The 22,501-nt window shown below is 44.1% G+C and overlaps 1 protein-coding gene across 3 annotated transcripts in view; it reads left to right on the forward strand.

The window, feature by feature from the left end:
• LOC109867661 (vitamin D3 receptor B) overlaps positions 1-22,501 on the forward strand; it is a 73,066-nt gene that overhangs the window by 22,163 nt on the left and 28,402 nt on the right. For all 3 annotated transcript variants that reach the window (XM_031826571.1, XM_031826576.1, XM_031826582.1), the window contains exon 3: positions 17,677-17,824. In XM_031826571.1, the coding sequence (XP_031682431.1) occupies positions 17,677-17,824 (148 nt within the window). The remainder of the gene's footprint in view (positions 1-17,676; positions 17,825-22,501) is intronic.

Here is a 22,501-nt window from a genome sequence, read left to right on the forward strand (position 1 = left end):
TGGTTAGACTGTAAACTCTCCTTCCAGACTCACATTAAGCATCACTCCAATCCAAAATTAAATCTAGAATTGGTGTCCTATATCGCAACAAAGCATCCTTCACTCATGCTGCCAAACATACCCTCGTAAAACTGACCATCCTACCGGTCCTCGACTTCGGTGATGTCATCTATAAAATAGCCTCCAACACTCTACTCAACAAACTGGATGCAGTCTATCACAGTGCCATCTGTTTTGTCACCAAAGCCCCATACACTACCCACCATTGCGACCTGTACGCTCTCGTTGCTTGGCCCTCGCTTCATACTCGTCGCAAAACCCACTGGCTACTGGTTATCTACAAGTCTCTGCTAGGTAAAGCCCCGCCTTATCTCAGCTCACTGGTCACCATAGTCACCATAGCAGCACCCACTCGTAGTACGCAGCAGGTATATCTCACTGGTCACCCCCAAAGCCAATTCCTCCTTTGGTCATCTTTCCTTCCAGTTCTCTGCTGCAAATGACTGGAACGAACTGCAAAAATCTCTGAAGCTGGAGACTCATATCTCCCTCACTAGCTTTAAGCACCAGCTGTCAGAGCAGCTCACAGATCACTGCACCTGTACATAGCCCACCTGTAAACAGCCCATCTATCTACCTACCTACCTCATCTCCATACAGTATTAATTTATTTATCTTGCTCCTTTGCACCCCAGTATCTCTACTTGCACATTCATCTTCTGCACATCTCGTGTGCAGACATCCCGTCAGTTGAGGATGCCTGGTCATTCTTTAAAAGTAACTTCCTCACCATTTTAGATAAGCATGCTCCGTTCAAAAAATGCAGAACTAAGAACAGATATAGCACTTGGTTCACTCCAGACTTGACTGCCCTCGACCAGCACAAAAACATCCTGTGGCGGACTGCAATAGCATCGAATAGTCCCCGCGATATGCAACTGTTCAGGGAAGTCAGAAACCAATACACGCAGTCAGTCAGGAAAGCCAAGGCCAGCTTCTTATGGCAGAAATTTGCATCCTGTAGCTCGAACTCCAAAAAGTTCTGGGACACTGTAAAGTCCATGGAGAACAAGAGCACCTCCTCCCAGCTGCCCACTGCACTGAGGCTAGGAAACACGGTCACCACCGATAAATCCATGATTATCGAAAACTTCAACAAGCATTTCTCAACGGCTGGCCATACCTTCCTCCTGGCTACTCCAACCTCGGCCAACTCTCCCCCCCGCAGCTACTCGCCCAAGCCTCTCAAGGTTCTCCTTTAACCAAATCCAGATAGCAGATGTTCTGAAAGAGCTGCAAAACCTGGACCCGTACAAATCAGCTGGGCTTGACAATCTGGACCCTCTATTTCTGAAACTATCCGCCGCCATTTTCGCAACCCCTATTACCAGCCTGTTCAACCTCTCTTTCATATCGTCTGAGATCCCCAAGGATTGGAAAGCTGCCGCAGTCATCCCCCTCTTCAAAGGGGGAGACACCCTGGACCCAAACTGTTACAGACCTGTATCCATCCTGCCCTGCCTATCTAAGGTTTTCGAAAGCCAAGTCAACAAACAGGTCACTGACCATCTCGAATCCCACCGTACCTTCTCCGCTGCGCAATCTGGTTTCCGAGCTGGTCACGGATGCACCTCAGCCACGCTCAAGGTACTAAACGATATCATAACCACCATCGATAAAAGACAGTACTGTGCAGCCGTCTTCATCGACCTGGCCAAGGCTTTTGACTCTGTCAATCACCGTATTCTTATCGGCAGACTCAGTAGCCTCGGTTTTTCTAATGACTGCCTTGCCTGGTTCACCAACTACTTTGCAGACAGAGTTCAGTGTGTCAAATCGGAGGGCATGTTGTCCGGTCCTCTGGCAGTCTCTATGGGGGTGCCACAGGGTTCAATTCTCGGGCCGACTCTTTTCTCTGTATATATCAATGATGTTGCTCTTGCTGCGGGCGATTCCCTGATCCACCTCTACGCAGACGACACCATTCTGTATACTTCCGGCCCTTCCTTGGACACTGTGCTATCTAACCTCCAAACGAGCTTCAACGCCATACAACACTCCTTCCGTGGCCTCCAACTGCTCTTAAACGCTAGTAAAAACCAAATGCATGCTTTTCAACCGTTCGCTGCCTGCACCCGCACGCCCGACTAGCATCACCACCCTGGATGGTTACGACCTAGAATATGTGGACATCTATAAGTACCTAGGTGTCTGGCTAGACTGTAAACTCTCCTTCCAGACTCATATCAAACATCTCCAATCTAAAATCAAATCTAGAGTCGGCTTTCTATTCCGCAACAAAGCCTCCTTCACTCACGCTGCCAAACTTACCCTAGTAAAACGGACTATCCTACCGATCCTCGACTTTGGCGATGTCATCTACAAAATAGCTTCCAATACTCTACTCAGCAAACTGGATGCAGTTTATCACAGTGCCATCCGTTTTGTTACTAAAGCACCTTATACCACCCACCACTGCGACCTGTATGCTCTAGTCGGCTGGCCCTCGCTACATATTCGTTGCCAGACCCACTGGCTCCAGGTCATCTACAAGTCCATGCTAGGTAAAGCTCCGCCTTATCTCAGTTCACTGGTCACGATGGCAACATCCACCCGTAGCACGCGCTCCAGCAGGTGTATCTCACTGATCATCCCTAAAGCCAACACCTCATTTGGCCTCCTTTCGTTCCAGTTCTCTGCTGCCTGTGACTGGAACGAATGGCAAAAATCGCTAAAGTTGGAGACTTTTATCTCCCTTACCAACTTCAAACATCTGCTATCTGAGCAGCTAACCGATCGCTGCAGCTGTACATAGTCTATCGGTAAATAGCCCATCCCAATTTACCTACCTCATCCCCATACTGTTTATTTATTTACTTTTCTGCTCTTTTGCACACCAGTGTCTCTACCTGTACATGACCATCTGATCATTTAGCACTCCAGTGTTAATCTGCAAAATTGTAATTATTCACCTACCTCCTCATGCTTTTTGCACACAATGTATATAGACTCTCTTTTTTTTTCTTTTTTTCTCCTGTGTTATTGACTTGTTAATCGTTTACTCCTAGTGTAACTCTGTGTTGTCTGTTCACACTGCTATGCTTTATCTTGGCCAGGTCGCAGTTGTAAATGAGAACTTGTTCTCAACTAGCCTACCTGGTTAAATAAAGGTGAAATTAAAAATAAATAAATAAATAAAATCTACCATTCCAGTGTTTAAATTGCTATATTGTAATTACTTCGCCAACATGGCCTATTTATTGCCTTAACTCCCTTATCTTACCTCATTTGCACTCACTGTACCTATACTTTTTGTTTTCTTTTGTTCTGCTGTATTATCGACTATGTTTTGTTTATTCCATGTGTAACTCTGTTGTTGTATGTGTCGCACTGCTTTGCTTTATCTTGGCCAGGTCGCAGTTGCAAATGAGAACTTGTTCTCAACTAGCCTACCTGGTTAAATAAAGGTGAAATAAATAAAAAAATTAAAAAAATATTCCTGTAGCTATCATCACCCACTTGAAATGGCACGTCGTACTCGATTTTGCGGCCTAGCGTGTAATTATAGCGTGCCTCGCCGCTTGCACATCTTAACCACCACTTCATATCTCTCTCGTGAGTTTATTTCAAGAGACCAGGGCTGTGTGATGACTGCTGTATTACAGGGTTTCCTTAACACTTGATTCATCAGGTAAAATCATTGATTGGCCAGACATTCCACACACCAAGTTTGAATTCAGATTACCCTACACTCAACCTTAACCCTACAGTGATACAAAAACCTGACCGTACTGTGCAGACCAGGATATTTTCATTTCAAATGGCCCTTTCCAGCATGGTTCCAGCGACTATGGTGGAGGAGTAACCAGGCCAGCTCAGTACAGCTCTGTTTGGCTTGGTTTGGCCCTATAGTGTGAAACAGGCACTTGTTCCCCCAACCAATGAGATCCCGGCACCTGAGACCCTATAGTGACACTGTACAGTGTGGGACCTTTGACCCCCTGACCCATGGCGTGAGGGGGCGTGGCAGACACTGCTCCAGTCAGTTTGCAACATGTCACCCCATCCACTTTTGTGGCCCCCGTCTGCCATAGGTCAGCCCACTCCTTCCTGTACAATCAATGTATACAATGGCCCGATTGGCCAGGATGTGGGAAAAAAGGGGCCTCCATCTCCCTCGCACTCCGTCAACACACATCACACACATTACACACACACCACAAGACAAGTCCCACACATCACACCACACTAGCTATTAGGCCATTCCGCATTCCGGAATACAAACGCAGGCCGCACCCTTCATTTTATTGCTGATGGATCTAAAGAAGATAAATAGTTGTCGAGAGATGTTGTGTTTTATTTTTAGCAATTTTACCCGGGCACTCTGTGTGTAGCTAGCTATATTTTTAGCCGCCGTTTGAATAACACAAAAAACAGTCTGTTTGTCCTCTTCACTACTCTGTTCCCTCATGCTGTTTGCCCACTGGTCCTTTTCCTGGGCTGCCTCCAACTCCTGCTCCGTATCCGCATCAGGCACACTGGGGCTTTGTGACACACAATGTCACTGAGACAAGGAGGTCACCACCGCCACCGCTCCCTCATTCTCTCGCTGTCCATTTCTCTCTCTGATTCAGATTTTCTCGCCTTCCATCTCTATCTCTTTTAATCCATCTCTGTCGCTTTGGCTCTGTTTGCCGATTTCTGACACACTATTCTTTCTCGGTTTGTCGTGGTTTCTGATGAGCTTCCCTTCTCTTATTTGGACCTCTCTCTAGCTCCCTCTCTTACTCTGTTTCATACTCTCCATAGTTCTGTCTGTCTGTCTGTCCGTCTGTCTGTCTGTACCTCGCTCCCTCCCTCCCTCCTACACTAGCTCTGCAGCCCGTGGGCTGCCACTTCCTCTCCCTGGCTGTCAACAGCGAGAGGCCATTTAGAGGGCAGCAGCGGAAGGTTCAGGCCAATAGTCCCTGTAGAGAAGCAACAGTGCCTGTCAGCATCCCAAATGGCACCCTATTCCCTATATAGTGCCCTACTTTTGACCAGAGCCCTGGTCAAAGGTAGAGCACTATATAGGATATAGGGTGCCGTTTGGGACGTACACCCTAAAGTCGTGACTCATTGAAGTAATAGTATAGTTGTCAGGAGGAGCACAATTGCCCTGTGTCTCATTCACAATTAATTTGGTAATTAGATGAATGGATTCTAGAGGAAATATGTGTTAATGAACATTTGAATCAATGCCGTTCATGTGTGGCAGGAATTCCTAGCGTCAAGCTCAAGGGGGCGCAGGAGATGGCTACCCAACATGTGGAGCGTCCAAGATTCCAAGGTAACAACAAGGGTTCTGGGTCCCAAATGGCACCCTATTCCCTATACAGTGCACTACCTTTGTACAGAACCATATGGGCCCTGGGCAAAAGTAGTGCACTATAAAGGGAATAGGATGACATTTGGGGCTGATCCATGTTGTTATCTTGGAATCTTGGACGCTCCACATTTTGAGTGGCCAGTTGTTTACTGGAACCAGCTAGGCTGTGAAATTATTGATGTATGCCACGTTGACCGCTCAACTTTGACCACACCGCACGGAGGGAAACGTATTCATGAGAGTGAATATTCATGTAAAAAAATGTGATTGATTCCAAGATGTCTCTTTTGGTCGCTTAAGAGAAACCATCACAGCTGTTTTTCAAATAGGACTCTTCTAGTGTGTTCAGAAGCCCAACCAACCACATATTGCAAATCAGAATTTGTTGTTTACTGATTCCGAATGTACCTTGAGCTATTGTTTCCATTGTTTAGGGCAGAGGTCATCAACTAGATTCAGCTGTGGGACGATTATTTTCTTGAGCGGATGGTCAGGGGTCCGAAACGAATATAATCATTTCAAACCTTGCTTACATTTGTATACGATCACATATATCTCTTTATTATGCGTGGGAATACTTTGGGACAGATAAATTATGTGTTGGAGTGTGCCCTTAGCTATCCGTAAGTTAAAAAACAATAAGAAACGGGTGCTATCTGGTTTGCTTAATGTAAGGAATTTGAAATGATTTATATTTTTACTTTTGATAATTAAGGATATTTAAAACCATATACATTTCGATTTTTAATAAAGTAGTTTTTTACTGGGTGGCTTTTATTTTTACTTGAGTCATTTTCTATTAGGTTTTCTATTAAGTTTCTTTTACTCAAGAATGACAATTGGGTACTTTTTCCAACACTGCCTGTGTGTATAAAGGTGGTCAATATTAGGGAGGTGTCCCTAATATTTTGTATACTTAGTATATTTATTTTTACTTGGGGAGGGGGGCAAATAAAATCCCCGGACGCCATTTGGGGTACCCTGGTTTAGGGTTTTGTTGGTGGGCCCTGGCTCAACTCTTGTATGGTAATCAAATCTCACAGAGTGTCTTTAGCACTGTTATCACACCGGATTAGAGTCAGTTCTAGTCTTGAACCGACTCAGTGGTCAAGTACTGTAGAGATACCTGAGCTTACCACGAGCAGCTCGCCAATCAAGTAGAACATGTGTAACGCAAAGTGAACGTGACACACTTTTTATATAGACGACAGTAAGGCCTCGTTATCCCTTGTAGCTCCTTGGCCTAGATTCAAGCCAAGATCCCAGAGAGTCACTTTAAGTGTGTCACTTTCTATGCATCTCTGCAATGTAACATTCAAGAACACAATTACGCAACGCTTCGCTAACTAAACCCAAGGAATGCTCTCCTCTCCGTCTTTGTACCAGCACGATAAACGTGTATTTTCATTGCTATCCCTGACCTATCCCTGACCTGGATTGGCTCCGGTAATGGCAGACTACAATGGCCAATTAGCTGTAGGTGTCCTACCATTACATGTGATAACGCAGTAGAAGCTAGTAACTACCCTGACCTATTGATCTCCCATTGTTTTATGGCTTGGCGTAGGTTGACTGCTTCTTATCACATGTGGAAGAGGGACTTTCCACCAGGCAGCACTAAGTAACCAGGGGACTCTATCCCATGATAAAAACGGTGCATTGCAGTATTTATGCAAACAGTAGCGCATATCAACATCCTGACCACGATTCCAACGGGGATTGAAACGTCCATGTCTGATTGTGTCTGAGTCGGGACTGGGAGCATATCAGCGTTACAGACATACACTTCCATCCCGTTAGCGGTTCAACGTCGGTACCGGTGGGATTTTCTCTTTAGTTGGCATAAACAACACCCTTTTTTCTCCCATTGTCAAAGGGACATAAGGCTTTGCAATGTAAACGGAGCGGGTCGTCTCCACTTACAGTTGACCTACGTTACATGTCATACTGTACTACCACGACCTCTTTGTGAATTAGCAGTAGTCGTGTAAACAAAAGCCACTGCATGAACATATCTTGGCAACTTGATTGATACTGCTCCCACATCTGACCAGGACCATACATTGTCTGAATATGAATTCATCAAAACTGGGATGGGGGCACAGGTTTTTCTTATTATTATTTACCGTTTCCCCTCTTCCGTGTTGGGCACTAGTGGCAGCAGGTCTGCTGTAATAGACTTATTCATTATTTAGAGCTCCACTGTACGCTCTTGTGAGTTTAGTCTAATGGGTTGTCAGGGCCGAGTTGAATCACAATGGATCGAATTTCTCTGATAGAGTGGAACGGCATCGAATAAGTAATTAATAATGTTTTCATAATAAGTGTCTGTTCACTGATTTGTCAAACTTGGGGTGAGTCAGAAGGTTGGACTTCGGCCTTGAATGTGCTGATAAGTATGTGTTGTATGTAAGTATGTGTTGTTTATTGTATGGTTGTGCAGCAGTAGTGCCAAATTGCCAATGTAGTATAGGCCTACACATCTATGTTTTACATTTGCCTATAGCGCTTGTATGAACCGGTTGAACGAGAGTGGCTAACCTAAACTCAGCACAAAAAAAAAGAAACGACCCCCTTTTTCAGGACCCTGTCTTTCAAAGATAATTCGTAAACATCCAAATAACTTCACAGATCTTCATTGTAAAGCGTTTAAACACTGTTTACCATGCTTGTTCAATGAACCATAAACAATGAATGAACATGCACCTTTGGAACGATCGTTAAGACAGACGGTAGGCAATTAAGGTAATAGTTATGAAAACTTAGGACACTAAAGAGGCCTTTCTACTGACTCTGAAAAACACAGAAAGAAAGATGCCCAGGGTCCCTGCTCATCTGTGTGAACGTGCCTTAGGCATGCTGCAAGGAGGCATGAGGACTGCGTATGTGGCCAGGGCAATACATTTCAATGTCCGTACTGTGAGACGCCAAAGACAGCGCTACAGGGAGGCAGGACAGACAGCTGATCGTCCTCGCAGTGGCAGGCCACGTGTAACAACACCTGCACAGGATCGGTACATCCGAACATCACACCTGCTGGACAGGTACTGGATGGCAACAACAACTGCCCGAGTTACACCAGGAACTCACAATCCCTCCATCAGTGCTCAGACTGTCCGCAATAGGCTGAGAGAGGCTGGACTGAGGGCTTATAGGCCTGTTGTAAGGCAGGTCCTCACCAGACATCACCGGCAACAACGTCGACTATGGGCACAAACCCACAGTCGCTGGACCAGACAGGACTGGCAAAAAGTGCTCTTCATTGACGAGTCATGGTTTTGTCCCACCAGGGGTGATGGTCGGATTTGCGTTTATCATTGAAGGAATGAGCGTTACACTGAGGCCTGTACTCTGGAGCAGGATCGATTTGGAGGTGGATGGTCCGTCATGTTCTGGGGCGGTGTGTCACAGCATCACCGGACTGAGCTTGTTGTCATTGCAGGCAATCTCAATGCTGTGCGTTACAGGGAAGACATCCTCCTCCCTCATGTGGTCCCCTTCCTGCAGGCTCATCCTGACATGACCCTCCAGCATGACAATGCCACCAGCCATACTGCTCGTTCTGTGCATGATTTCCTGCAAGACAGGAATGTCAGTGTTCTGCCAGGGCCAGCGAAGAGCCTGGATCTCAATCCCATTGAGCACATCTGGTACCTGTTGAATTGGAGGGTGAGGGCTAGGGCTCTTCCCCCCAGAAATGTCCGGGAACTTGCAGGTGCCTTGGTGGAAGAGTGGGTTAACATCTCTCAGCAAGAACTGGCAAATCTGGTGCAGTCCATGAGGAGGAGAAGCACCACAGTACTTAATACATCTGGTGGCCACACCAGATACTGACTGTTACTTTTGATTTGGACTCCCCCTTTGTTCAGGGACATATTATTCCATTTCTGTTAGTCATATGTCTGTGGAACTTGTTCAGTTTATGTCTCAGTTGTTGATTCTTGTTATGTTCATACAAATATTTGCACATGTTAAGTTTGCTGAAAATTAAACGCAGTTGACAGTGAGAGGACGTTTATTTTTTTTGCTGGGTTTATATGTTAGGTTGTGGATGTGCAAGTCTACAGGATATTTTCAAATGCCTAACTTCACAAAAACTCAGCAAGACTCCGGAAGACCTCCCTTCTTGCACTGTATGTGAGACACTGAAGTGTTTATTGTCCTTAAAAGAAGCAATTTTCCCATGAAATCAGTGTTATTAAGAAACTAATGACCTGGAAAGCTGAGACCTGGGGGAGAAACAGGAAACTTGGTGAACTTTGTCTGCACATAACTGTATTTTCAGTCTATCTTCCTGTTTGCATTGGGGATGTCCTGTTTGCATTGGGGATGTCCTGTTTGCATTGGGGATGTCCTGTTTTGGGGGTCAACCATATGTTAAACAAAGCCTACAAATAATAGACTACAAATTAAGAATCGGTAATATCATTTTTGTATCCAGATAATAATAGGTCTATACACTAGCCTATACTTTACAATATTACTCTCTACTTTCCTATGATATGCTTTGATTTAGGCTACTATTGTACTTCATGTATTTTGTGTGGACAGCTAGGAATTAGAGCCCGTTTGTTGTTTCGTAACATCCATGGAAATGATCATATTGTAGGCTAAATACTGTCCTTATCATAAATGATCATATTGTAGGCTAAATACTGTCTGTATCTATATTTATAAATTATCATATTGTAGGCTAAATACTGTCCTTACATATGTTTAGCCACCAATAAGCCATATCATAAATGATCATATTGTTGGCTAAATACTGTTCTCAACCATATCATAAATGATCATATTGTAGGCTAAATACTGTCCTTATCTATATTTAGCGACCAATAAGCCATATCATAAATTTGCAATATAGTCCGTGGCCCTGCTCTTTAAACATATGAATGTTTAGTGCATTATTGATATGCTTTGATTCCACTAGTTGCCAATTTCTCCCCTGCCCTAAAATGGCCTCCCAGTTGCTTGGTGAAGCCAGCTTGTTGTTGTTCTCTGTGACCGTTGACCCTTTGCGTGTACTTTACCTCAGCCCCCGTGAAAGGCGAGGGCTATTTGGGAGGGTGAGTGTGGGGAAAAAGTGAGCTCGGGTGGGGGTGGGTGGGGGGGGGGGACAACTGAGGACGAGACACAAGATCTGTACAGTAAAACAATCTGGGGAAGAAAACAAGACACTCTTGACTCTTCCATCACACAAGGCCCAGTCCCATCACCTCCGTAAAACAGTTGAGATGTTTGCTTATATTTTATAGTGTCACATCAAAGCAGACATGGCCACAGAGTGCTCTGGACAATCTTAGCTGGGGAGAAGCCGACGCCCATGTTTCATGCCGCAACGAGTGGTGTTAAATTGTGGTGTGCAGCTGTCAAGTCCGTCACGGTGTTGATTCAAACGGTGTTGATAGAGTAGAAGTCTCATACTGTGTGTCATGGTATTGAGCATTGCTTTCTCACTGGGGCTGTGATATTGACTGGATCTCCCAATCTGTGTTATACCGTTAAGTAGAGCTGTCGTTCTGCGTTTACGGTGTTGAGGCAAGCCCTCCAGCTGTTCAGCTGTTCTTCGTCGTAAAAACGACCTGCTTCATAGTCGAGTGGTTCGGCAAAGTGTTCACTCATCAACATTGGGTCTTTCCTTGCCATGGTTTTCATAGCAAAGGCTAGCTCGGGCCATCTGCTAACCAAATATTTGTTTGCTTTTCCGAGGATGGCATACACTGAGTGTACAAAACATTAGGAACAGCCTCGAATTCTTCGGGGCATGGACTACAAGGTGTCTAACACGTTCCACAGGGATGCTGGCCCGTGTTTACTCCTATGCTTCCCACAGGTTTGTCAAGTTAATACACAATGGAAACTGTTGAGTGTGAAAAACCCAGCAGCGATGCAGTTCTGGACACCTGGCAGCTACTACCGTACCCCGTTCGAATGCACTTCAGGTGACGTCAATAAGGGATCATAGCGTTCGCCTGGATTCACCTGGTCAGTCAATGTCATGGAAAGGTTTTGTACACTCAATGTATATCAGTACTCCTACTCTGTCATGCTTGATACATATAGACCTACAGTATATGTATCAAGATGTGTTTTGGGGGGGGGGGTTTAGCACCTATGTTTTAGACACCCAGGTTTGCAGCAAGTGATGATGGAGAGCTCTGTCAAAACGGCTTAAATTATTAAACTTGCCTCCTTACCCCATTGCTCGTGATTTGTGAGTTTGTTTATATTCATGTCGGTACAGTATTGAGATTCTGTCACCGTCCTTTTGTCTCCCCTCCATCCCTCCTTCATCCATCCCTCCATCCCTCCTCCATCCATCCCTCCATCTCTGCCTCTGCTTTCCTTTCACTCGTTGGCAGTGGAAAGGAATGAGAAAAGGCTTTGTAAAGGATAGTGATTGTTTGTTTATGGGGGTGCTACCCATGCGGTGACATGGTTTTTCCCCCCCTCACAGACACTCTTAAGTGAAATTGATACTCTGCGTACTATGTAATCAAATGTAACTCAGACCCGACATTTGGACTGGAACAAGGGTTTTTCCACTTGAATCCTTCCGGGTAATATTCCAAGCCCCAGGACAAATGAAGATACTGGAGTTCACCTCTCCACTAAGTCAATTGAAGACTCCACCATGATGGCAGTGTAGATACAGACCATTATACTGGCAAAATGTCGGCACAGCCTACATAAAGTGGCCTCTTACCTGTTTTTAGTCTTCATTTGGAGGACGAGGCAAAGGAACAAGGTTTAACTTTTGAAAAACATACCATGTCCCTCCACACAAAGCATATTGTCCCGTGTAGCTCAGTTGGTAGAGGCATGGCTCTTGCTACGCCAGGTTGTGGGTTTGATTCCCACGGTGGACCAGTATGATTTTTTTGGGGGAAAATGTATGCACTCACTACTGTAAGTCTCTCTGGATAAGAGTGTCTGCTAAATGACTAAAATGTCAAATGTTTAAGCTGGAAATGCAATTTGTACAAAAAATTTGAGTGAAGGGCATTGAAGGTTGAGCCATCAGAAACACGTTTGTAAAATGTTTATCTGGTTTTCAGTCACCTCGGTCTAAGAAGGCAATTTGCATTTCCATTGGACTCACTCGGGAGCAAGAGAGCTGCTCTCAACGGTGACTTGACTGGGATATTGGCCACTGGTGGCCTGTGACACTTCTTGACTTAATAACTTTTGCTCTTTGGGAAGCATAGGTCATTCACAAACTTCCTCCAGTGGGTTCAGTGTTGGGCAGTTTTTCTTAGCTTTTTTTCTAGGAGGATTCTGCCACTTGAAGTTCTGTCTTTATTTTTTACTTTTATTTAACTAGGCAAGTCAGATTTTTATTTTCAACAACAGCCTAGGAACAGTGGGCTAACTGCCTGTTCAGGGGCAGAACGACAGATGTGTACCTTGTCAGCTCGGGGATTTGAACTTGCATCCTTACTAGTTACTAGTCCAACGCTCTAACCACTAGGCTACCCTGCCGTCCCGTCTTTACAGATCTTCGTCAGCTGTTCCTGGGTCTTCCTGGTTTCCAATATGGTCTCCAGGTTAGAGCTTGTCTGGTTATGTTGTTCAGTCGTTTTCTTAAGGTGTGCCCGATCCAGCCTCATTTCCTGCATTTTATTTGAGTGTCAATATGTTCTTGCTGTGCGATTTTCCCAGAGATTTTTCATTCCTTATGATGTTTGGCCAATATACCTAATGTCATTCTTGGTGAGTTTGGACATTTACGAGCAAATGTGAACGAGAGACATTGTGCAAATGAACAAGGTTTGACGCATGCAGTGCTGGCTCTACATGCAGCATGTCTACGGGTTGTCTGTGTGGAGTCTGGAGTCGCTAGGGCAACGGGCCTGCTCGCTCTGCTTGGAGAAGGGGGGGAGGAGCAGACAGGCTGAGAGAGGAGAAAATAACTCATCCAAAGGGCTTTGCCTTCTCAAACACGGCCGAAAGCTAACACAGTATGATGCCCTGTCGCCTTATTAATTCAGCCACTTACTTAGATAGCAATTTAAACTAGGGGTCGTGTCAAACAAGTAATTATGCATTTTTCACTCAGGAAAAAAATGCATAATAAATATCTTGCCGCGTTTTGTAAACACAGATCTAAAATGCTTCTTATTGTAATTTCTGCTCGGCATCAGACTCATTTTGTGCTTCAGTTGCACTTCTAATTCTCTACTTGGATGAGAATTCAAGAACGGGCGTTCTATCAGCAGACAGAGCTCAGAATGATGTGTAGCTTCTTTTCTCCTGTACTTTTCTCAGTGTAGCCAGCCTGTTTTTCTCAGGTAAAACGCAAGATTCACTTTAAGCAAAACATTATGATAGGCCTAAACATTAGGAATGTGATGGCCATGCATAGTTTTATCAAAATAATACCATTTTTTTTGTTTGATTGTAAGCTCATTTACTTGTGTGGCTGCCAGCCAAATAACATTGTACTTCAGTTGTCATCTGATGAAATTTGAGCTATTTTATGCCAAATGTGTCGCACTCATGGATTTTCTGTGAAGGAAAACTATAGTTGCAAGTCCCTGATCACTCTATTGAAGCAAAAGAAACACTGTTGACTTTCAACATAAAACTCCACCTCTGTCAGTACACAGCTAGACTCACCTGCTCCCTCTTTCTCCCATTGTGCTAATTACACGCAAACACACATGACTGGCTCAAAGGTGCTGGGAAACTAAGTCAGCTTCATAATGGGACAGGTGAAATAAGAACGCAATCTGTGTCATCTGCTAAACGCAGTGCACAAGTTGACTGCAGGTATTTACTTCAAAAAGAGCTACAAATATTAAAAGTTATTGAAAAACGTCAAAGAAATAGTTTCGACGGTGTTGACGGTATTGAAAAAAACATCCCGTGGCCATTTCCAAATAGCTGTATATACCGTATACCACCCAAGCCTAAAAGCCAGTTTTGAGGTTTTGTTCTGTATATGTTGTAAGTCTTGTTCTTCTAGTTGGTTCCACGGTATGCCAACGTTTTATCCTATCGACTGCCATCAGAAAGAGAAGGGGGCACAGCAGGCAGCCCTGTCAAACTCCTGTGTTTATGGGGAAGCTGTTCGTGAGGTGCCCATTGTGTATTCGTCTGCAGGATGACTGTAGATGTAACTGTTGGGTGATGTTGATGAACTTCTTTGTTATGCCGTAGTGTGCCATGAGCTTCCACAAGGTTTCTCGGTCCAGGCCGACGGATGCTTTTTGAAAGTCAATGAATGTGAGGAGTAGAGATGTGTTCCATTCCAGGGTCTGTTCAGCAATGATGCAAATGGTGGCGATGTGGTCGGTACATGATCTATCTGGTCGGAATCCTGCTTGTTGGTCTCGGAGTTCTTTGTCCAGTGCTTTTGAAAGTCTTTCCAGGACGATCCTGCTCAAGACTTTTCCTGGCCCAGATAAAAGCTTTATGCCCCTGTAGTTTTTGTGGCCTCTGAGGTTGCCCTTTTTGGGAAGCTTTACCAAGTGTCCTTCTACCCATTTCTTGGTACTCTTTCTTCATCCTAAATCTGTCCCAGAAGTTGAAGCATCATTTGGATTGCTTTCTCAGGGTCTGCTCTGATAGCTTTTGTAGGTATTCCGTCAGGTCTTGGTGCTTTTCTGGTTTTCCGTTTTTGGACGGCTTTGTCTATTTCATGTTTACAGGGCATGTTGGTATGGACCTGAATAGGGTGTTCTGATAAAGGTATGTTGGCCGGCTGTATTGGTGTATCTCCCTAAAGTGTTCTTCCCATCTCTTTTCTTGTCTTGCGAGTGCTTTGCCGCTTTTGTCTATGATTGGTCTGTTGGGTTTCCCTGCCATTTTCCATGTGGTGTCGTAGTGCTCCTTCGTGTTGAGCTGTTGCCTCTGCTTGGGTCGCCGTTGGTTCTTGTCTTTTTTTATGCTCTTTTATACCTGTTTGTCCGCCTTGGAGTATCCTTGTTTTGCTTTTGCTGCTCTTGTGCGACTGTTGTTGAGGTTTTGCTTGGCCTGTTTCAATTTTTGTATTATCCTAAGACTCTCTCCTGAGATGAATTATTTGTGTCGTCTTGGTGTCCTTCCACTGGATTCCTTGCATGCCTCTGTCCACGCCTTCTTCATTATCTGCCACCTCTGGTCCAGGGTTTTCTCTTCTTCCTCATCAGCTATCAAGAGATTTGAACCCGTTTGAAAGGTTCATCTGGAGTAGCTCTCTTATGTTCTGGTCTTGGAGTAGGCTGACAAACTGTTTTTTCTTGCTGTGTCTGTGAATTTCTTGAGTTTTAAGCATGAGCAGTGCTATTATGAGGTGGTGGTCTGATGCTGCATTTTGCTGATGCATATAAACTCGGCAAAAAAATAAACGTCCTCTCACTGTCAACTGCGTTTATTTTCAGCAAACTTAACACGTGTAAATATTTGTATGAACATAGCAAGATTCAACAACTGAGACATAAACGGAACAAGTTCCACAGACATGTAACTAACAGAAATGGAATAATGTGTCCCTGAACAAAATCAAAAGTAACAGTCAGTATGTGGTGTGGCCACCAGCTGCATTAAGTACTGCAGTGCATCTCCTCCTCATGGACTACACCTGATTTGCCAGTTCTTGCTGTGAGATGTTACCCCACACTTCCACCAAGGCACCTGCAAGTTCCCAGACATTTCTGGGGGGAATGGCCCTAGCCCTCACTCTTGAGATCCAGGCTCTTCGCTTGCCATGGCAGAACACTGACATTCCTGTCTTGCAGGAAATCACGCACAGAACGAGCAGTATGGCTGGTGGCATTGTCATGCTGGAGGGTCGTGTCAGGATGGGCCTGCAGGAAGAGTACCACATGAGGGAGGAGGATGTCTTCCCTGTAACGTACAGTGTTGAGATTGCCTGCAATGACAACAAGCTCGGTCCGATGATGCTGTGACACACTGTCCCAGACCATGACAGTCCCTCTACCTCCAAATCAATCCCGCGCCAGTGTACAGGCCTCAGTGTAACGCTCATTCCTTTGACGATAAACCCGAATCCGACCATCACCCCTGGTGAGACAAAACCATGACTCGTCAATGAAGAGCACTTTTTGCCAGTCCTGTCTTTTCCAGCAACTGTGGGTTTGTGCCCATAGTCGACGTTGTTGCTGGTGATGTCTGGTGAGGACCTGCCTTTACAACAGGCCTACAAGCTCTCAGTCCAGCCTCTCTCAGCCTATTGCGGACAATCTGAGCACTGACGGAGGGATTGTACCTGTCCCGCAGGTGTGATGTTCGGATGTACCGAACATGCATTTTCATTAATTGTTCATGGTTCATTGAACAAGAAGGGGAAACAGTGTTTAAAACCTTTACAATGAAGATCTGTGAAGGTATTTGGATTTTTACGAATTGTCTTTGAAAGTCAGGGTCCTGAAAAAGGGACTTTTCTTTTTTTGCTGAGTTTAGGATCTACGTATCTGGTTTTCCTTGGTGTGGCGTTGTGCACTCTTTTGGGTGGGAAGACAATCCCTCCAATGGCAAGGTTGTGGAATGCACAGAAGTCACTGAATGTGACTGTGCAACTTCCTTTCGGTTTTGGTTGTGCAGCATTATTCTTGTCTGACTTGAGACACCTTCCTTTTCCAAATCTTGCTGTAGTTTCTTTGTGAATGTTTCTGTAAATGGTATTTACCACTAAGTGGATGATTGGTCCACCTAGCTTTACCAGGGCCCTGTTGGCCAGCGTGTTTCCAGGTTTCCAGACAGGCCTTTATGGTGACCTTAGCGGCCCGGGTGGTAGAGCCACCCACCATGCTTCGCCCTGTCTGGCAATCCAGTACTTTACCTGTTTCCGCCTCCAACGACTTGGACGAGGGGTTGGGTTTTTGAGAAGCGACATTGTTCTGCAATGACCATAAGATTTTGGGCAATATGTTGTCACGTTTCGTCAAACAATTTCCACATGCAAATATTTGCTTCCTTCCTCTCTGACACACATACACACACACGCACACACACGCACACACACATGATACGAACACACTGATATTTCTGTCTGTCTGATATGTATCTTATTTCAAGATGGTTTGTCTATGCAGCCATACAATTCAACAGTATACATACATGACCCACAATTAAGCCATAGGTCCAAAGGGGGTCAGAGGACTGATCACATACTAACCAATCCCACAGTGTGCATTGCAGATCAACGGTCGTTGATGTGCCTTTTTTTCCCTTTCTCCTTCTATCGCTCTCTATTTCTCTATCTCCCTCTCTCCCACTCCATCTCACCCCCCTCACTCATTCTCTCACACTTTCTCTCTCTTGCTCTCTGTCTCTCTTCCTCCTCACTCTCTCTTTCTCTGTAGTAATGGAGACTACGGCTGTGAGTACCACCACTCTGGCCAATGATGAGTTTGACAGGAACGTGCCGCGGATCTGCGGTGTGTGCGGGGACAAGGCCTCCGGATTCCACTTCAATGCCATGACCTGTGAGGGCTGCAAGGGCTTCTTCAGGTATGGACAGACGTAAACACATGCACACGCACACACTTCCTGGCAACAACAAGACCCTCCATTGTGGGCCTTGAGCTGCCCAATGACGCGAGCCTACCAGACGAGCTAAATGCCTTTTATGTTCGGTTCGAGGCAAGCAACACTGAAGCATGCATGAGAGCACCAGCTGTTCTGGACAACTGTGTGATCACGCTCTCCGTAGCCGATGTGAGCAAGACCTTTAAACAGGTCAACATTCACAAGGCCGCAGGGCCAATCGGATTACCAGGACGTGTACTGAGAGCATGCACGGACCAACTGGCAAGTGTTTTCACTGACATTTAAAAAATAAATCCTGACCAAGTGTGTAATACGTAACATGTTTCAAGCAGACCACCGTAGTCCCTGTGCCCAAAAAATGAAGGTAACCTGCCTAAATGACTACCGCCCTGTAGCACTCATGTCGGTAGCCATGAAGTGCTTTGAAAGGCTGGTCATGGCTCACGTCAACATCATCATCCCGAAAACCCTAGACCCACTCCAATTCACATACCAACCCAAAAGATCCACAGATGACACAATCTCAATCGCACTCCACACTGCCCTTTCCCACCTGGACAAAAGGAACACATATGTGAGAATGCTGTTCATTGACTACAGCTTTGCATTCAGCACCATAATGCCCACAAAGCTCATCACTAAGCTAAGGACCCTGGGACTAAACACCTCCCTCTGCAACTGAATCCTTGACTCGACGGGACAAAAACTTCTCCATCAACGTGAGCAAGTCTACAGGAAAAGGAGGGCCGAACACGCCCCCATTCACATCGACGGGGCTGTAGTGGAGTGAGTCGAGAGTTTCAAGTTCCTTGGTGTCCACAACACCAACAAACTATCATGGTCCAAACACACAAGACAGTTGTGAATAGGGCACCCCCTCAGGAGACTGAAAAGATTTGGCATGGTTTCCCGGATCCTCAAAAAGTTCTACAGCTGTACCATCGAGAGCATCCTGATCGTTCGTATCACCGCCTGGTATGGCAACTGCTCGGCATCCGACCGCAAGTTTAGTGCCCAGTACATCACTGCGGCCAAGCTTCCCGCCATCCGGGACCTGCAGTGCATTCGGAATGTATTCAGACACCTTCCCCTTTTACACATTTTGTTACAGCCTTATTCTAAAATGTATAAAATTACATGTTTTCCTCATCAATCTACACACAATACCTCATCAATCTACACACAATTTTTTACAAATGTATTCAAAATGAAGACATATACCTTATTTACATAATTATTCAGGCCCTTTGCTATGAGACTCGAAATTGAGCTCAAGTGCATCCTGTTTCCATCGATCATCCTTGTTTCTACAACTTGATTTGAGTCCACCTGTGGTACATTCAATTGAATGGACATGATTTGGAAAGGCACACACCTGTCTATATAAGGTCCCACAGTTGGCAGTGCATGTCAGAGCAAAAACCAAGCCAAGAGGTCGAAGGAATTGTTTGTTGAGCTCCGGAACACGATTCTGTCGAGGCACAGATTTGCGGAAGGGTACCAAAAAATGTCTGAAGAATTGAAGGTCCCCAAGAACACAGTGGCCGCCATCATTCTTAAATGGAAGAAGTTTGGAACCACCGACTCTTCCTAAAGCTGGCTGCCCAGCCAAACTGAGCAATTGGGAGAGAGGGGCCTTGGTCAGGGAGGTGACAACTAGCATTCAACCAATCAGGCTTTATGGTAGAGTGGCGAGACGGAAGCCACTCCTCAGTAAAAGGCACATGACAGCCTGAATGGAGTTTGCCAAAAAGGCAACTAACTATCACAACAGGCCGTGATTGGGAGTCCCATAGGGTGGTGCACAATTGGCCCAGCGTTGTCCGGGTTAGGGTTTGGCCGGCATTGTAAATAAGAATTAGTTCTTAACTGACTTGCCAAGTTAAATAAAGGTTAAATAAATATTAAAATAAATAAAAATTCAAACAAAGTATTTAGTGAAGGGTCTGAATACTTGTAAAAATGTCTAAAAAACTGTTTTTTCTTTGTCATTATGGGGTATTGTGTGTAGATTGATGAGGGGAAAAGGAAATTTAATACGTTTTACAATAAGGCTGTAATGTAAAAATTTTGGGAAAAAGTCCAGGGGTCTGAATACTTTTCGAATGCACTGTATATACCAGACGGTGTCAGAGGAAGGCCCAAAAAATTGTCAGACCCCAGTCACCCAAGTCATAGCCTGTTCTCTCTGCTACCGCACAGCAAGCAGTACCGGAGCACCAAATCTAGGTCCAAACGGCTTCTTAACAGCTTCTACCCTCAAGCCATAAGACTGCTGAACAATTAATCAAATAGCCACCCGGACTATTTACATTGACTCCCCCCCCCCTATATTTGCTACTCGCTGTTTATTATCTATATGCATAGTCACTACCCCTACCTACATGTACAAATTACCTCGACTAACCTGTACCCCGAAACATTAGCTGCATTGTATAGCTTCGTTACTGTTACTTTATTGTTGCTCCTTAATTATTTGTTATTTTCCTCTTTTTATTTTCATTTGTATTTATTTATTGTTTACTTCAGTTTATTTAGTAAATACTTTCTTAACACTTATTTTTTTCTTAACTGCATTGTTGGTTTAGGGCTTCTAAGTAAGCATTTCACTGTAAGGTATCTGTTGTATTTGGCACATGTGACAAATAACCTTTGATTTGATATAGCCTCGTTATTGTTATTTTATTGTGTTACTTCTTTAAATTTTTCACATTTTATTTAGTAAATATTTTCTTAACTCTATTTCTTGAACTGCATTGTTGGTTAAGGGCTTGTAAGTAAGCATTTCACGGCACGTGTGACAAATACCATTTGATTTGATTTGACTCAGCCTTATCACGTTGTTAAACACTCTCTCTCTTACAGACAGACAGACGTGTGTGTGTGTGTGTGTGTGTGTGTGTGTGGGCATGTGTGTGTCAAAAAACTAAAAAAATATTTATTTACATTAATTATGCATTAAAGAAAGAGAGAATGTGTTGTTGGAGAAGAAATTAGGCTTAAGGGGTTTAAAGAGAGGTGCGACAGAAAGGGAGAAATGCAGATGTCGCATCATGAATACAGTACCAGTCAAACATTTTTACACACCTACTAATTCCAGGGATTTTCTTTATTTTTTACTATTTTCTACATTCTATAATAATAGTGAGGACATCAAAACTATGAAATAACACATATGGAATCATGTAGTAACCAAAAAAGTGTTTACTTCTTAGGGCTGCAATCCTGTTAACGGGATTGATATGACAACAGCCAGTGAAAGTGCAGAGCACTAAATTCAAACAACAGAAATCTCATAATTACAATTCCTCAAACATACATGTATTTTATAACATTTTAAAGGTAATCTTGTTGTTAATCCTACCAAAGTGTCCGATTTCAAATAGGCTTTACAGCGAAAGCACCACAAACGATTATGTTAGGTCAGATCCAAGCCACAGAAAAACACAGCCATTTTCCAGCCAAAGAGAGGAGTCATAAAAAGCACAAAGAGATAAATTAATCACTAACCTTTGATGATCTTCATCAGATGACACTCATAGGACTTCATATTACACAATACATGTATGTTTTGTTCGATAAAGTGCATATTTATATGAAACAATCTCAGTATACATTGGCGCGTTATGTTCACTAGTTCCAAAAACATCCGGTGATATTGCAGAGTGCCACATCATTTTACAGAAATACTAATTATAAATGTAGATGAAAATACAATTGTTATATATGGAAATATAGATACACTTCTCCTTAATGCAACCGCTGTGTCAGATTTCAAAAAAGCTTTACGGAAAAAGCAAACCGTGCAATACTCTGAGTACACCTTTCAGACAACAAAGCAGCCAAAAAGATATCCGCCATATTGGGTAGTCAACATTAGTCATAAATAGCATTATAAATATTCACTTACCTTTGATGATCTTCATCTGAATGCACTCCCAGGATTCCCAGTTCCACATTCATGTTTGATTTGTTCGATAATGTCCATCATTTTTGTCCAAAGAGCTACTTTTGTTAGCACGTTTGGTAAACAAATCCAAAGTCATGAAGCACGTTCCCTTGTTGCAGACAAAATGTTAAAAAGTTCCGTTACTGTCCATAGAAACATGTCAAACGATGTATGAAGTCAAACTTTAGGATGTTTTTAACATAAAACTTCAATAATATTCCAACCCGGAGAATTCCTTTGTCTTCAGAAAAGCAAAGGAACGCAGCTACCTCTCATGTGAAATGTGAAACCTCTGACTCATTCCTCTCTCATTCGGTCCCACTGCACAGTAGAATCCTCAAACAAGTTTCTAAAGATGGTTGACATCTAGTGGAAGCCTTAGGAAGTGCAACATAACCAATATCCCACTGTGTAGTCAATAGGGGCTAGCCTGAAAATCGACCAACCACAGATTTCCCACTTCCTGTTTGAATTTCTTCTCAGGTTTTTGCCTGCCATATGAGTTCTGTTATACTCACAGAAATCATTCAAACAGTTTTAGAAACTTCAGAGTGTTTTCGATCCAGCACCAATAATAATATGCATATATTAGCAACTGGGACTGAGGAGCAGGCAGTTTACTCTGGGAACCTCTGGGCACCTTTCATCCAAGCTACTCAATACTGCCCCTGCAGCCATAAGATTGTGCA

This window comes from Oncorhynchus kisutch, linkage group LG1 (genome assembly GCF_002021735.2).
Source record: "Oncorhynchus kisutch isolate 150728-3 linkage group LG1, Okis_V2, whole genome shotgun sequence".
Classification (NCBI taxonomy): Eukaryota; Metazoa; Chordata; class Actinopteri; order Salmoniformes; family Salmonidae; genus Oncorhynchus; species Oncorhynchus kisutch.